General features: G+C 39.3%; 3 protein-coding genes across 3 annotated transcripts; all 3 read right to left on the bottom strand.

Moving 5' to 3' along the window:
* Positions 1-5,239: 5,239 nt before the first annotated feature.
* LOC145266686 (uncharacterized) lies at positions 5,240-6,490 on the bottom strand. The gene has a single exon (XM_080122613.1). It carries the CDS (start codon positions 6,488-6,490, stop codon positions 5,240-5,242), a length of 1,251 nt encoding a protein of 416 aa, XP_079978739.1.
* LOC145266685 (uncharacterized) lies at positions 6,487-8,289 on the bottom strand. Its single transcript, XM_080122612.1, has one exon. The coding sequence runs from the start codon at positions 8,287-8,289 to the stop codon at positions 6,487-6,489; it is 1,803 nt and encodes a 600-aa protein (XP_079978738.1).
* Positions 8,290-8,313: 24 nt separating this feature from the next.
* On the bottom strand, positions 8,314-9,981 carry LOC145266684 (uncharacterized). Its single transcript, XM_080122611.1, has one exon. It carries the CDS (start codon positions 9,979-9,981, stop codon positions 8,314-8,316), a length of 1,668 nt encoding a protein of 555 aa, XP_079978737.1.
* Positions 9,982-15,473: the final 5,492 nt, after the last annotated feature.

The raw sequence follows: 15,473 nt of genomic DNA, 5'->3' as shown, positions 1-15,473 counted from the left end.
CCAGACGATGAAAGTTAAGCAACGATAAGCTTGTCAGTACCAAAATGAGTGACTGTTTCCAAAAATACTAGCTGCTCTCTATGCACTTTGCTTTTCGCGACTTTGTGTCTAGTCCTCCTAATTCACTTATATATAATGTTGAATATACTTGATAATTGATTTACAGTTCCCACACTGGCATCAAAATGTGCACTTATAGGCTTTATAGACACACGACCGCCCTTATCCATGAAAGTATTTTTTTTTTGCCAATCAACTCCACCTCTCATAATTTCCGACAGACTCCTGCCTTCCTTACATCTCTTATGGTACGCACAAATTTTGTTCGATTCATGTAAGATAGTCCAAAAGCAGTCTTGAGCATTCCATACGTTTTTGTGGCATTTTGCCCAAGTTTAAAACAGAGATTTATTGTCGTATCGTTTTTCTAAACTGCCCTCACGTTTAGATTGCATTTTGGAATTTCGACAGATAGGAAAATCACGCTTTAGTAGGGTGTATTCCAATTCTTGCTGTAACTGTCCATTTCAATCTGAAAACATAACAATGGGCCAGTCATCTCATAATATGTATAGTAATGACATATTCAAATTTTCAAGAGCCTTCGGCAATTATAAATGCCTGTACAAGAAATTCTGGAAACTTATTGAACGCGCCTCGTAAATTTCACTTTTTTTGTTGTTGTTTTATTTGTCGTACACTAAGTACGGATGTCCAATTTTGTTGTCAGTTTAACAGCATAAATAGTCAAATTCTGCCCATTTCCCTAATCGTTTTCAATCCCTGTTTTGTTCTTGTCATTATACCTCATTATGATGATGATGATGATGATGATGATGATGATGACGACGATGATGATGATGATGATGATGATGATGATGGTGATGATGATGATGATGATTTCATAAGCATTCCTTTCTTCGATATTATTCTATTAAGAATTTATGTAGAAGAATACCAGGTACTTACGGTAGGGGCCGCGGGAAGGTTGCCAACATCCCTAATTGAAAGTGTTTCTGTGGAGCGAACTAGATTCGAACTTGGCACACCCAGTTTGTAAATCCGTGAATGTGCGGTTCATGGTCATCTCTTATCTTTATTACTCGAGTGGCTTTTGTGCATTGTCAAGCAGTAGTACATTTATAAAATTAATGTGGTTAAAGCGTTGCTTCCACAGAAGAGAAATTACTAATGTTTATGTTCAAAGATAATTGTCTACTGCGCTCCAGTCTTCGGTGGATTTCTATAGAGGGTGCACGGTAAAAAAAATGATAAAAAGATATTGGATTACTTTTAAATGGGCCATCTACTAGTTAAACAACAACAGGATGCCCCATTTAAAAGTTGCCGATATTTCTTCAATCATTTTTTTTTATTGTGGTCCACTTAAAAGTGACCTGATCTTTAATCTTTCTTTAATCAATTTTTCAGATTGTGGCCCTCTTAAAAGTAGCCCGATATATCTTATAGTTTTTTAAATTTTTTTTCTGAATTAAGTGGCTCACTTAAAAGTAGACCGGTCTCATTACTCTATATTTAATTTTTTTTTAAGAATAAGCGGTCACCTTAAAAGTAATCCGATGTCTCTAATCTTTCTTTAATCATTTTTTTTTTCAGATTAAGCCGCCCACTTAAAAGTAACTCGATCTCTTTAATCTTTCTCTTACCGCCCAACTGACACCAGAAGATAAAATTCAATTGTTTTTCCAACAGGATTGCACTACCCACCAAATGTCTCATAGATAACTGACACGAGTTAATGGCATGTTTATGGAAGAGAAAACAATAATCAAAGGCTTGTGGCCACCACGTTCCTCGGACTTGTCATCATATGATTTTTTTATCTTTGAGGGGCTTTAAAACCAAAACGTTATGCAAATAACCTCACAATTTGGACCAACTAAAGGAGAACATTACCAACGCTATCAGAAGAATCACCAGAGAAGATCTACAGGCAGTATCTGAAAAACGTTGTTAAACGTGCCCAGAAATGCATAGAAGTCAACGGGGAGTATTCCAGCATCTTTTATAATACTACAGATAATTTAAACAATAAAGGAATGTTTCGCCTCTCTACTACATTTCATGAGCAACTTTTAAATGGGCAAGCCTGTATAATCACTAGGGCTATGACGACAGAATACTCTTTTCATTGTTTTGACCCTCGACTATATATCCGACACAGTTAGACACAGTTAATCAACCGAGAACTACACCACTCTATACAAAAGCATATGAGATATCAACAGGTATACACTCGAGAGCCAAAACAATAAAAAAATATGCTGTTGTCCTGGCCCTAAAAATCACTCTAGATTTTTAGAATATCTGGGGACATGTACCATAAATAATAACATCAAACAGAAAGATGACAGTGTTCTATGACAAGGATATATAGTTGAGCAGATACATAAAAGACACGGCCATCAAAACAATACTTTGTAATATGGATCAAGCTCAAATAAACTGTGCTCATTATTGATGTCATAGTCTCAAATGACTATGACCTTAATAGAGCTGAACGGGGAAAGGTAATAAAATATTACGACCAAAAGAATGATGTAAAAACAATATGATCGCTGAAAAAATAAACATTATACCTCTTTTGATAGGAACAAGTGTCTTAATGAAAAATAATGTTCAGAAATACGTAGAAGCAATCCTTGGGAGACTGAGCTGTAACGAAATGCAAATCGCAACCCCAAAGGAAACAAAATCTTTACTTTAAAAGAGCCCTCGGATATTAATTTATATGTATTTTAAACTAAATAAAAGTTCGTATGATTTTGGTTTCATAGGACTACTGGTCTCATCTGGAGTAGCATTTTCACAAGCTTCGGTCGATGTAACCTTCGACCTTTTTTAGGTGCATCTTATCGAACTCGTGAATATTTATGCCGAACTCGGGAATTTGGACAGAATTTCGTGCGGTCCGTGGCGCAGTGGTTGGAATACTTGGAAAAATGAATGGTAGAAGTGATATTCTCCTGAAGGTTGAAGGTTCGATCTTCAGTGTGGGCGACCGAAAAATACAATTGCGAATTACTTAGAACCTCTATCCAGCCATGGCTGACGGAACAAGAGCATGCTATACCCGTGAAATAATAAAGTGTTCCGCTTGAAATTCCGCCCAAATTCCCGAGTTATACAGAAACATTCGCGAGTTCGGCAAGATACACCTGAAGAATGTCGGAGGTTACATAGACCGAAACGTTATGAAAATCACACTGAAGATGAGAACAGTAGTCCAATAGATCCAAATAATACGAGTAACCAATCCTCATCTAAAAAATTCAAAAACGTCATAAATGGAAGTTCTACAAAAAAAAAAGAAGAAAAATACTTGCTAAAAACTTCCCATCTCTAGAAAACAATATTAAAGTGCTGCTCTCCAAATGACTACAACAATGTAAAAAAAAATCGTGAGTGTCTAAATACTTACATAATCAAATTCTACCCATTTAACCAATTGTTTTCAATCTTCTAAAGGCGTTATTCATTAATTGAAAGGATTGTCTCATTTATCATTATCCTCGAGTGGCGTTGGTCTTGATAACAAATAGTAGATTAATAAAGTAAATATACACGTTTGGCCGACAGACGGAGCTTGTTTTTAGGATGCGATGATGCAACTTGAATATATAAATGTATGAAACGAAGTAAACAAAATTGAACAGAGAAAAATATCGCATAATTCCATCAATAATTGAATCGTTTTAAATAAGCCGAGATCTATTGAAAGTATCGACTTTTAAGAATCAAGCCATAATAAGACGCGTATGAATCCATTTTTCTGTTGTTCAAAGACAATTTACTGAACTGCGTCCCGGATTTAATTGCACGATCACAAAGAGTTCTATCTTGATTTCTTTAAAATCATAAACGATCTCCGTTGTATTGACTGATTAAAGATTTTATTCCACCGGGTTTAATGCCGCTTTGCACTGTCCTGTCATAGCGAACGAAGAAGAATTAAGACTGCATTGTTACATAAGAGAGAAAAAAGACTGTGTTCTCTATAAAATATATTACGTATACTATCTAGAGAGTTCCAGTACTTGCGGTGTCAGCCCTTAATATTAAGGGAGAATCAAGGAACTTAATTAAAAAGCAGACCAAACACATAACACACGTATTATTCATGTTTTATTCTTTGGAAAAAATATTAACTAAAACTTCACAGCTCGGCGGCACGGGCGTCAAGATCAAAGTGTACTATCTGTTCCGACAAATGCTGCAAGCTTTGACTAGCAAAGACCATATGTGGGGTAACCCCACATATCTGACCTTGGTCAATGTAGGGATCACCCTACAGACCAACAGTTACTATCCAGCTCCCATTTCCCACCTCTCTGGAGCTGGTCCCCCCTTTCCCTCCCTCTATCTCCACATTAAAAAACGGCCTTGTGCCTAATTTGCTCAGTGTGGAAGCAAATAAATACCCTGACCTTGGTAAATGTAGGGGGCAACCCTTTATACCAACAGTGCTTATCCAGCTCCCATTTCCCACCTCTCGGGAGCTGGTCCCCCTTTTCCCTCCCCCTCCCTCTCTCTCCACATTAAAAAAACGGCCTTGTGCCTAATTTGCTCAGTGGAGAAGCAAATAAATAAACACAGGTTAATATTTTAGTGTAAAACTAGCAGGAGCCGCGTGCCGGCGTTTCCCCGAGAAAATATATAATAGTTAACTTATTTTAAAACAGATATATTGTAGATTATCAATTCTGATAGAGAAAACACCAGAAAAGAAATTGTAAGCGATTTTTGTGATTAAAATAAGATTTCCCGTGTCTTTTAATAAAAGTCGTTGTAACTGCCGACCACTTCAAGGAAAAGAAAACGCCTCGACTGATGTTAATAAATTTATTGAACACCGTGAAAACTGAAAAGGAAAATATAGTATTGAACAAATGAAACAAAATGAATACATTTCAATATCAAATTAACAAGGAAATTCAGTGAGTTTTGGAATGAAGTGAGAGTGTCACATACCATGTTGTCTCTCCGGGGTCGGCAGTCAAAAGGGGCCTGAAGTAGTTTTTTGCCCCTTTCCCCACTACCGCCTGAGTCCGCAGTAAATGAGGGGACGGCAACAATTGGTCAATAAAGGATTGGAGAAGGGGCTATTAGCGGCAACTACACTCCCACCAAATTGCCATCGAATATTGATGAGCCGTTACTGAACGATGACAATTTTATTACAATATCAATATAATTGCCACTCTTTTATTCATTGTATTTATGTATCGTTATTCTCTACTAGCACAACTAACTTATGGATTGGACGATCAATGCAGCTTTCAGCATTCCTTTTTGACCCATCTTGACCCAGTTGGAGTTTAACTTTACGCACCAAACCGTCTTTGTCCTTTGCTGCCTCCACCACCTTAGCCATTTTCCATTCATTCCGAGGGAGATTATCTTCCTTTATGAGTACAATGTCTCCAATTTTTATATTTCTTCTGATTGCATGCCATCGTTGTCTGGTGCTTATGTTAGCCAGGTATTCTTTACGCCATCGGTTCCAGAACTGTTCAACGAGGTACTGAACTCGGCGCCATCTCTTCCTAGCATACAAGTCTTCCTTTAAGAAATTACCAGGTGGTGGAAGTGGTTTAGTTGTCTTCATTTGTATTAAATGGTTTGGTGTTAGGGGTTCAAGACTCTTAGGGTCATTAATTGTGTCTACTGTGAGTGGACGACTGTTCACTATTGCCATTGCTTCATACAGAAATGTTCTTAGGGTGAAATCATCCAGTCTACCCGTGGCTGAAGCTAATACAGTGCTCGTTACGCCTTTTACTGTGCGTATTTGGCGCTCCCATACACCACCCATATGGCTAGCCCCAGGCACGTTCATCCTGAAGTCGCATTGCTTCTCAGCGAGAAACCTTGCTACTCTGTCGCGATCCAATTCTGCGATGCCCTTTTCAAGCTGACACTTTCCGCCTACAAAATTGGTTCCTTGGTCGCATCGTATTTGTCTTACTGCACCTCTCAGGGCTATAAAACATCTCAATGCGTTTAAAAAGGCATCAGTAGAGAGGTCCTCGAGCATTTCTAGATGGACGGCTCTGGAACTAAGACATGTGAACAGGAGGCCATACCTCTTTATGTCCTTCCGACCGTGTTTTGTGTAAAAGGGTCCAAAACAGTCCATTCCTATGTACAAGAATGGTGGATGTGGTTCAACTCTTTCAACTGGGAGATCTGCCATGCGTTGTCCTTCCAATGGTCTGCGCATTCTTCGGCAAATCACACAGTTCTTAACATATCTTTCCACTTTCTTGCTGACACCGATAATCCAATAGCCATTGGCCCGGATTTCATTTAGGGTCATTCCCCGACCTTGATGCTGTGTTTTCTTATGACAGAAATCGATGATTAGGCGAGTCACCAAGCTCTCTTTTGGCAATATTATTGGGTGTCTTGGCTCGGTAGATGTGGATTCCTTCAAACGCCCTCCCACTCTAAGAAGGCCGTCCTTCATGATAGGGTCAAGTGGGTAAAGCCCACTTTTTTTGTTAACTGATTGGGATTTTTGTTGAGTACCCCAAACTCTTCTTCCCACGCTTCCCTTTGTGCTATGCTGATGAGTGCAAAGGAAGCTAATTCTCTTTCTCTTACACTAATGCAACCTGATAGGGATTTATTTGCCAGGCGTTTTATTCGAGCAACAACATTTAGTAGCCTGTTCCAATTTGTCAACCTGGAGAATCTGTCAAGAAAATTCTTTGTTTCAGTGAGCATGGTTTTCAGAACCCTCACTTCCGGATCTCCAATGATGGGTTCAGGACATTGTTTAATGGTGATTAGCTCGCGGTCCCATAAGAATTCTGGTCCCGTAAACCAATTTGAATTAATCAGCTCTCCCACCGTTAGTCCTCTGGATGCATGATCTGCAGGGTTTTGTTTTGTATCAACGTATGACCACTGGTTAGGATCAGTACTATCTCTTATTCTCTGGACTCTGTTGGCAACAAAGACATGAAATCGTCTGGCATCATTTTTTATATAACCCAGAACAACTTGTGAATCCGTCCAGAAGTACTCTTTATCTACCTTTATGTCTAGTTCTTCCTTCAGAAAGTTACTTATTGTTGCAGAGACTGTAGCAGCAACTAGTTCGAGACGAGGCACAGTAACAACTTTGATGGGTGCTACTCTGGCTTTACCCATAACTAATGTACAATGCACCTTCTTTGTTGAGACAATTCGCAAATAAGTACATTGGCCATATCCAGTGGTACTAGCGTCAGAAAAATGGTGTAGCTCCATTTTTTCAATGGAGCCGATGTTGTCTGGAATGAAACATCTTTGTATTTGGACTAGTTTGAGGTTGTCTACGTCCTTAATCCATGACTCCCACCTTGGTTTTAGTTCAGAAGGGAGAGGTTCGTCCCAACCAACTCCTTGTTTGCACATCTCTTGCAGCACTCTCTTCCCGGCTAGAAGAAAGGGTGCGATAAATCCCAATGGATCATACACACTGGCCACTGTTGACAGAATTCCACGTCGGGAAGCTGCTCCTGGGTTAAGGGTGACATTGAAAGCAAATGTGTCCATGACTGTGTTCCACTTAACACCCAGTACACTTTGAGTTGGAACGATGTTGTAATTTAGGTCCACTTCTTTTGTTGTAGTGTCGGGTTTGCCTTCCAAAATTGCATCTAAGAGTCCCTTATTGTTCGACACGAATTTGTGTAAATGTAGTTGACCCTTAGCGCAGATTTCGTTTGCCTCTCTAATCAGCTGTCTTGCCTCCTCTTCTGTCTCAACACTGATAAGCCCGTCATCCACGTAAAAGTTCCTTTGGATAAAGGCTGCAGCGAGGGGATATTTCTCTTGATACTTGTTAGCCAAGTGTTTAAAACCATAATTCGCACAACCGGGAGAAGAAGATGCCCCAAAAATGTGGACTCGCATACGATATTCCCTGGGCTCAGTCCTTGTATCTCCATCCTTCCACCAGAGGAATCTGAGAAAGTCTCTGTCTCCGGGATTGACGTGAAAGCGATGGAACATGCTTTCTACATCACATGTAAGAGCGATGCGATGTTCCCGAAACCTGCACAGCACTCCAGGTAGAGCATTGATTAAATCAGGTCCTGTCAGGAGGTGGTCGTTTAGTGAGGTATTCCTGAATTTAGCAGAACAGTCAAACACAACTCTAATTTTTCCAGGGTTTCTTGGATGATACACTCCATGGTGAGGAATATACCATGTGCTGCCATCATTGGATGCATCATAAACTTCTCCTGCATCACCTGCTTCAATAATTTTCTCCATAAATTTGATGTAGTCACTTTCAAATTATGGATATTTTCTAAATTTGGTTTTGAGGTGTTTGAGACGAACTTCGGCTAGATGCTTATTTTTCGGAAGATGGGGACGTGCACGAAAAGGCAAGGGCATTTCTATATGTCCCTCGTTATTATGTTGAATCTCCTTGCTTAATATTTCAAGAAATTTTATATCTTCCTGAGAAACAGTTCTTTCTTTGGAATTTATATTGAAGAAGTCCATCTCCAAGGCTCTGATTATTGAGGTAGGTCTGATGGGCGGGATTTCTTTAGAGAAGGTTCGATGACAATACCCCACCGGGTTTCCTGGGCCACTCAAATGTGATGTCGGTCCTACTATACACCACCCAAGATCTGTCCTGACAGCAAATGGATCATTATCTTTACCTGCAATCACCTTCCTAGGTTTTAAGGCTGCTGCGCAGTCATACCCTATTAGCAGTCCAATAGGACAGTCTAACTCTTCCGGCATTTCTTTTGCTATATTAACGAGGTGTTTCCATGCTTCAGCAGTTTTACATGTAGGGATGCTATTTCTTTCCAGAGGAATGTATTCTCGCGTGTAGGTAGGAGGTAGCTCTATTTTCTTTTGTGAGAAATACCCTCTCACTTTTAGAGCTGAAATGCGTTGGCAATTTTCAATTGTGTTTTGGCTGGCTATTGTTGACAGCTTCAACCGAACAGGTTCTGAGTCTGCTTTAATTATTTCACAAACATCTCGATTGATGAATGTGTTGCTACTCTGTGTATCCAATAAGGCATACACTAGTACTTCCGGACTTGCTGGATCTGTGCATGAGAGCCAAACTGGTATTATCATGGATGTGTGATTGCTGTTGCTTGCCTTTTTGCAATATAGGCTTGTAGCACCACTATTTTCCCTGGTTATTTCGACTTCTTTCGACCTGGGCTTGTCTTCATGAAGTGGTGTGGGATGGGCCAATCTGCAAATGTTGCAAGTAACCTTCTTCTTACAATCTTTTGCGAAATGTCCCACCCTGAGACAACTAAGGCACATGTTTTTGGTCAGGATGAAACTCCTCCTCTGGTCAAGTGATAGAGCCCAAAACTCCTCGCATTTGTATATGAAGTGGGCGTGCCCACAGAAGTGGCACCGCATAGGCTGTGATGTAGCAATCTCTGGACTATTCGGTTTAGGTTTATCTTGACCTTCCTTGATTTTGGGGTCCCTTCCTTTGGATGAGATTGTTGATGTTGCTAGTGCACTAGCATGCAACCGAGTTTGTGTTCTTTCCGAGCTCCTTTCAGTTTGATTTAAAGCATGAAGGGAGGAAATTGGATTGCATGCTATTCGTGCTTCCTCCGACACAAAATCAGAAAATTCCTTAAAGCTTGGGTATGGCATGTTCTTATCTAAGGCCCTAGTGACATACCTATTCCAACGGTCTGTGACCCAACCAGGAAGTTTACGAAGTAGCTTTTGATTTTCTTCGCAGTCGTTCAGTACCTGCAGACCGGATATGTGTGGCATTGCACTGCTGCATGTTATAAGGAAGTCGCTGAAGTCCCTGAGCTTGAAGGATTCCCTAGGTCCGATTCTTGGCCACCCTTTGAGCTCTTCTCTAAACGCTCTTTGGATGACAAAGGGATGCCCATAGCGCTTCTGTAAAATATCCCAAGCTTGAGTATATGCCTCTTCATCTGTCCGATAGAACATACCCTGTAATGCTGAAAAAGTTTCACCGCCCACATATTTTTTTAAATAGAATAATTTATGTGCTGAGCTCTTACAGCTCTCTTCTATCAATGATTTGAAGGTGGTGCTCCATTCAACAAATTCAAGTGGATCTCCTTTAAAAACGGATGGTTCTGGTGTGGGGAGTTTGGATATCAGTAAAGACTCCCTTAATACCTTAACAAGTGCATCCTCTCTTTCAATTTTGGGTGTGATTGGGCCACAGGCTGTCTGGAGGGTCTTACTTCTGGTTCTAGGATAGATTCGTCTACCTGCAAAGCATCTTCCCCTTCGGACTTCTCCAGTATATTGCTGCCATCTGCTTCCGCATAAGCGTTGTACTCTGCCGCAATTATTTCCAGGTCCCTTTGGTTTTCAAGCTCTCTGAGGGTTTCCGTTAATTTGGAAATTTCCTGATTTCGCTGGATTTCCACTTGCTTAGAAGCCAGGCGTGCGGCTGCCTCAGCCTTTCTCAGCGATATTTGTGAACTTTGGCCAGAGCTTCGACTCAGTCTGGAAACAGTGGAGCCATAAACTGACCTAGCATCTTTTCTCTGTAACAAGTTCGAGAGAGATTTTTTAACTCCAGCAGGATCGAACACTTCTTCCGAATACCGTTCCTCAAGAAGTGATATTACTTCGGAGGTTACCGAAGTACATGTGTCCATTTTCCTCCTTATGTCTGGAAGTGGTGTAGTTAATTTTCGTACACCTTCATAGGCTTGTTCCACTGTTCTCCTGTTTTCTTCTAAAATCTGGGTGAAATTCTCTAATTGCTGCATTGAGCACTCTGATTTGAGCTTTATCCTGACAAAGCTCACATCGTCCTTAAACCTAGAATAAACATTGATAAACTCCCTTTCTTTCTTAGTTGTTTCCTCTCTTTGGAAATCCATTTTTTCTGTCTGGTATCTTTGTCGTCCAGACCGCCTTACTTCTTGAGATTGTGTCTCCTGGGGATCTGCATTATTGACTTCAGACAGCTTTGAATGTTCCATATTAGAGTTGAGGGGAGTTTAGATGTGGAATGGTTAAAGGGAGAAAACTCACTAATTATTGAAATTAATAAGTGACAAGTGTGCGTCGGTTGATGAAGTCAATCCTTCTAGACTGGGACACACTTTTTTTTTTTTTTTTTTTTTAAACAGGAAGGAAGGAACGACTATGCCAGACTATATAATGATAATCATGGACACAAATATGTCCATATATTTGTTGTTTGCACCCGACGTTGTTATTTATTATTTTTTATTTTTTTTTATTTTTTTATTTTTTTTACGTGAAGTGAAACCTTTTACGTTTTGACATAACGTTGGCCGTTTGTTCTTTGTCTTGTATTTTCGTTTACAAAACACCGCCGTGTTAACGTCGACGTTGTTGTTATTATTATTTATTTATTTTTTATTTTTTTTTTTTAACATGAAATTAAGATTTTACGTTTTGACATAACGCGTCGTGTTTTGTTTTGTTTTATATATATACAATATCGACTACCATGCCAGGCTGTACGTTGATAACCAAACACGCTTTTTTTTGGGGGGGGTGGGCCGCGTGTCGATAAATTAGTTGTTTGCAAAGGCGACTATCGTTTAACGCCGACGCAGTTATTGTTATTTATTTTCATTTTTTTTTTTTTTTCTTGAAGATTATATATATATATATTTTTTTTTTTATATATATAAACAATGAGAACCACAACGCGCCGAATATACACTATATACATTTTCTACAAAGTTCGTTAATATTTTGACGCGGCGTCAACCACGTGTAAATTTTTTTGTTTGTTGTTGTTTTTTTTTTTGTTTTTTTTAATTATGACATTGGATAAACAAATATAATTGAGGCAATTATAGCCTAGAAAATTGCATTTTCTGACCTGTAGATCCACGAAAGCATGTTTTCACTGTAACTGCCGACCACTTCAAGGAAAAGAAAACGCCTCGACTGATGTTAATATATTTATTGAACACCGTGAAAACTGAAAAGGAAAATATAGTATTGAACAAATGAAACAAAATGAATACATTTCAATATCAAATTAACAAGGAAATTCAGTGAGTTTTGGAATGAAGTGAGAGTGTCACATACCATGTTGTCTCTCCGGGGTCGGCAGTCAAAAGGGGTATGAAGTAGTTTTTTGCCCCTTTCCCCACTACCGCCTGAGTCCGCAGTAAATAAGGGGACGGCAACAATTAATCAATAAAGGATTGGAGAAGGGGCTATTAGCGGCAGCTACAGTCGTACTGTCTTAGAGACTGAATGGTTTAATTCTAGGTACTGCCGATACTAAGAATACTATTTCAAATTACTCAAGGCTTCCACCTGGTCATAAGTAGTATAATGAGAGCGGGTTCAATTCGAAATTGCGTTAAACCCGACAATCTTTCTGTCGAATTCTTCCACTCGCCTGGTCCCTGCGGGGGCTGGGCACCAAAGTTCAAGCAAAGACCATATGTGGGGGCAACCCCACATATAAGACCATTGCTCTTGTAGCAATTAGTTATTGGTCAATGTAGGGAAAACCTTTCATAGAAATTGTCACTATCTAGCTCCCCTACTCCCCGCGGAGTTGGCCCCCATTTCCCCTTCACCCTTCACATTAAAAAACGGCTTTGTGCTTTATTTGCTCTGTGGAGAAGCAAATAAATCCAATCTTTCTGTCGAATTCTGAAATCAGCACGGAATTATGAACGGAACTACTAACGAGTACTACGCTGTTGTTCTGATGACTGCCGTAGACTTATTAACTCTTATTTTCGAATGGCCTTCGGGCCTTGTTTATAGGTAACAGTATTTTAAAAAAACTACATATTTCTAATAGAAAAAAACACCTGGACTGTATTATTGGCAGCATTCGAACATTCTCTGCTCTAACATGTTCAGTCCGGTTCTTGAGAGCTAGACTCGACTCGACCGGACTGAAGGTGTTGGAGCGGAAAATGTTCGAATGCTGCCAAGAATCCAGTCCAGGGTTTTTTCTATTAGAAGCTATTTCGGCAAATATAACCGAATTTCATTTAAAATTCCTCGTTTTAAATCGACGACCTTTAATACATACAAGTAGGCCGAATCGCATTCCAACACGTTAATTTGACGGCGAAAATCCAAAGAATCCCACCAAACAAATAAACAATAAAAACAAAAAAGTCCGACTCACTTCATCATATCTTCAACCTTCGCAGCTTGACACAACTTATTCAATTTTCCCTTTGGCAACGCTTTTCAATTGTCAACGCGACTTTAATTTTCCAAGTTCGAGGCGAATCATTTAAAATTTCCCATTTCATCTCGGCCGCAGCGGCCCGATATTTAAAGATGAAATAGCTTCTAATAGAAAAAAAAACCTGGACTGGATTCTTGGCAGCATTCGAACCTGATGATTTGTCGCCTTTTCGTGTCCCATTCTTCGGGTTTCGAACTAGCACATGCCACCCTTAGCAGCCCGCCTGCGTGACTGCAGTCACACCATAATTTTCCCTACAATATTCAAGACACCGCCTCTCCCATTAGTAATTTCCATGTACTGTATGTCCAAAAAGTTCTTGAAGGCTTGCAAATCTGTCTCATTTTACCATTAACGTTTTCTTCTCTATTTCAAATATATTACAGATAATATTGTGGAATATAATTATGGATTAGTATAACATTGAACAACGTACGCAAGTTGTGAAATTGTTTTCCCCAAATACGGCGTTAATTGATTTGACCCAAAGAGCATATTGACGGCATTTTCAATTAATATGTAGCTCAATTAATGATCCTACTTGTTGTGGGAATATTTTAAAGAAATGGTGTATGCTAACAAACCCCAAACCTTCTAGGAATCGAAGAAAAACATCAGGAACTAAATAAGGAAGTTAAATTGTAATCCAGAAATTCTGCAATCTGTCATCTCTTCTCTATATAAATAAAATGAACTCATTTTTCCCCGTTTGATTTTGACCTTAATAGGATTAAAAATCAAGATATTTCATGCAAATATAATATGCACAAACGGAAGAACAATATCTGAGGTGTGTTATAGGCTTATTATTTCTCAAATTCCTCGATAATCTTAGATTTCTATACTTTTTCTGCTGAGAAGTCACGGCCCAAATCGGTTAAGATCAATGGAAGTGGTAAAATATTTTCTCTCTAATAAATTCCTCCTCCCCCTGCCACCACTTAACACCGTTTGGGGATCGTTCACAAGGAACAGTTGAGAAGAGAACACCGGTTTGGCTTCGTAGTTCTTTCATGTGAAGTTATTTAAAATCACTAAACTAAGCTGCAGTGCTCTGTGGCGTAGTGGTTAGCGTGCTGGACAATTCACATTATATTTTCACGTTCGCGCCGACCTACCGTAGTCGGTTTTTTTTTCTCCTAAACAACTGGAATGGACTTTTCTTGGTGGCTGAACTGTTAACGTTGCAGATGTTTGTTTTTTTTCACACTTTATTTTCCTACTTTTACTCATGACTCCGGGTTTGATCCTTCCTACTTACCTACCATAACATTTTTTAAAACTTCCCCCCGTCCCAGAAACAAACACTCGGGCAACGCCGGGTACCCCCGCTAGTGAATAATATTTTGAGAAGGGCACAAATACGCAAATCTTAAAATAGGCAACGTTTAAAGGACATTCTTTTTCATAAATTAAGATTGTTTGAATTTTGCATTATTTTTGTAAATTCCCAATGTCCCAAAGTCAGATTGTGTTAAAATTACAGAAATATGTCATCTAAAATAAAGAATATGTGTAAGTTCGAACCCCTTCACTGACTTTTTGGACATCCTGTATTTCTTTTAATAAATTTCCGTTTTCGAAATTGTCTTCTCTCAACTCTTTCTTACACTAATCTAATGAAGTTATGGGAAAATGGAGTTCTTACAAGAGACAACGTTGAACGCGAGAGAACACGACGTCGAGAAAGAAAAAATTAAAACAACTACAAGGAAAAAAAGAAACAAGAGAACAAAGCAACACGCGTTGCTTTCTATTATTCTATTATTGTTGGGGTAGGATCTACCTAATTAGCATACGTGGAGTGTTAACCATATAAATATGGTTGGTACCGTAAAGACGGGAGAGTCCCAACGAGAGACTCAGAGAGACACGAGATCGATAGTCGACGACCACCTAGTTGACACCTTTTCCAGGGACGGTGTCCTCATGACTATACTAATGGACACTTTTTCTTTTCTTTTTTTTTTACATAGGCATAGCCACTTATCAAGGCCTAGAGACCACTCGAGGATAAAGGTTAAGAGTGTACAGTAGTCAATTGAACAATATAGTAATCGTTAGTAATAGAAATTCGGTAAATTTGTTAACTTATATGGAACGGCTCATCAAGAACTTGTTTACGTTGGACTTGAAGACAACCATATTGTCGTCAGCTGGAAAGCAGGAAAACGGAAGACAATTCCACAGGCGTGCAGTTCTAAGAAAGAAGCTTTGTTCATGGAATCTACGTTTAGGTTAAGGCACAGAT

Source organism: Euprymna scolopes, chromosome 41 (genome assembly GCF_053919585.1).
Source record: "Euprymna scolopes isolate OS-2025 chromosome 41, ASM5391958v1, whole genome shotgun sequence".
Lineage (NCBI taxonomy): Eukaryota > Metazoa > Mollusca > Cephalopoda > Sepiida > Sepiolidae > Euprymna > Euprymna scolopes.
Note: the sequence above shows the minus strand (reverse complement) of the source record. Positions and strands in the feature narration are given on the sequence as shown.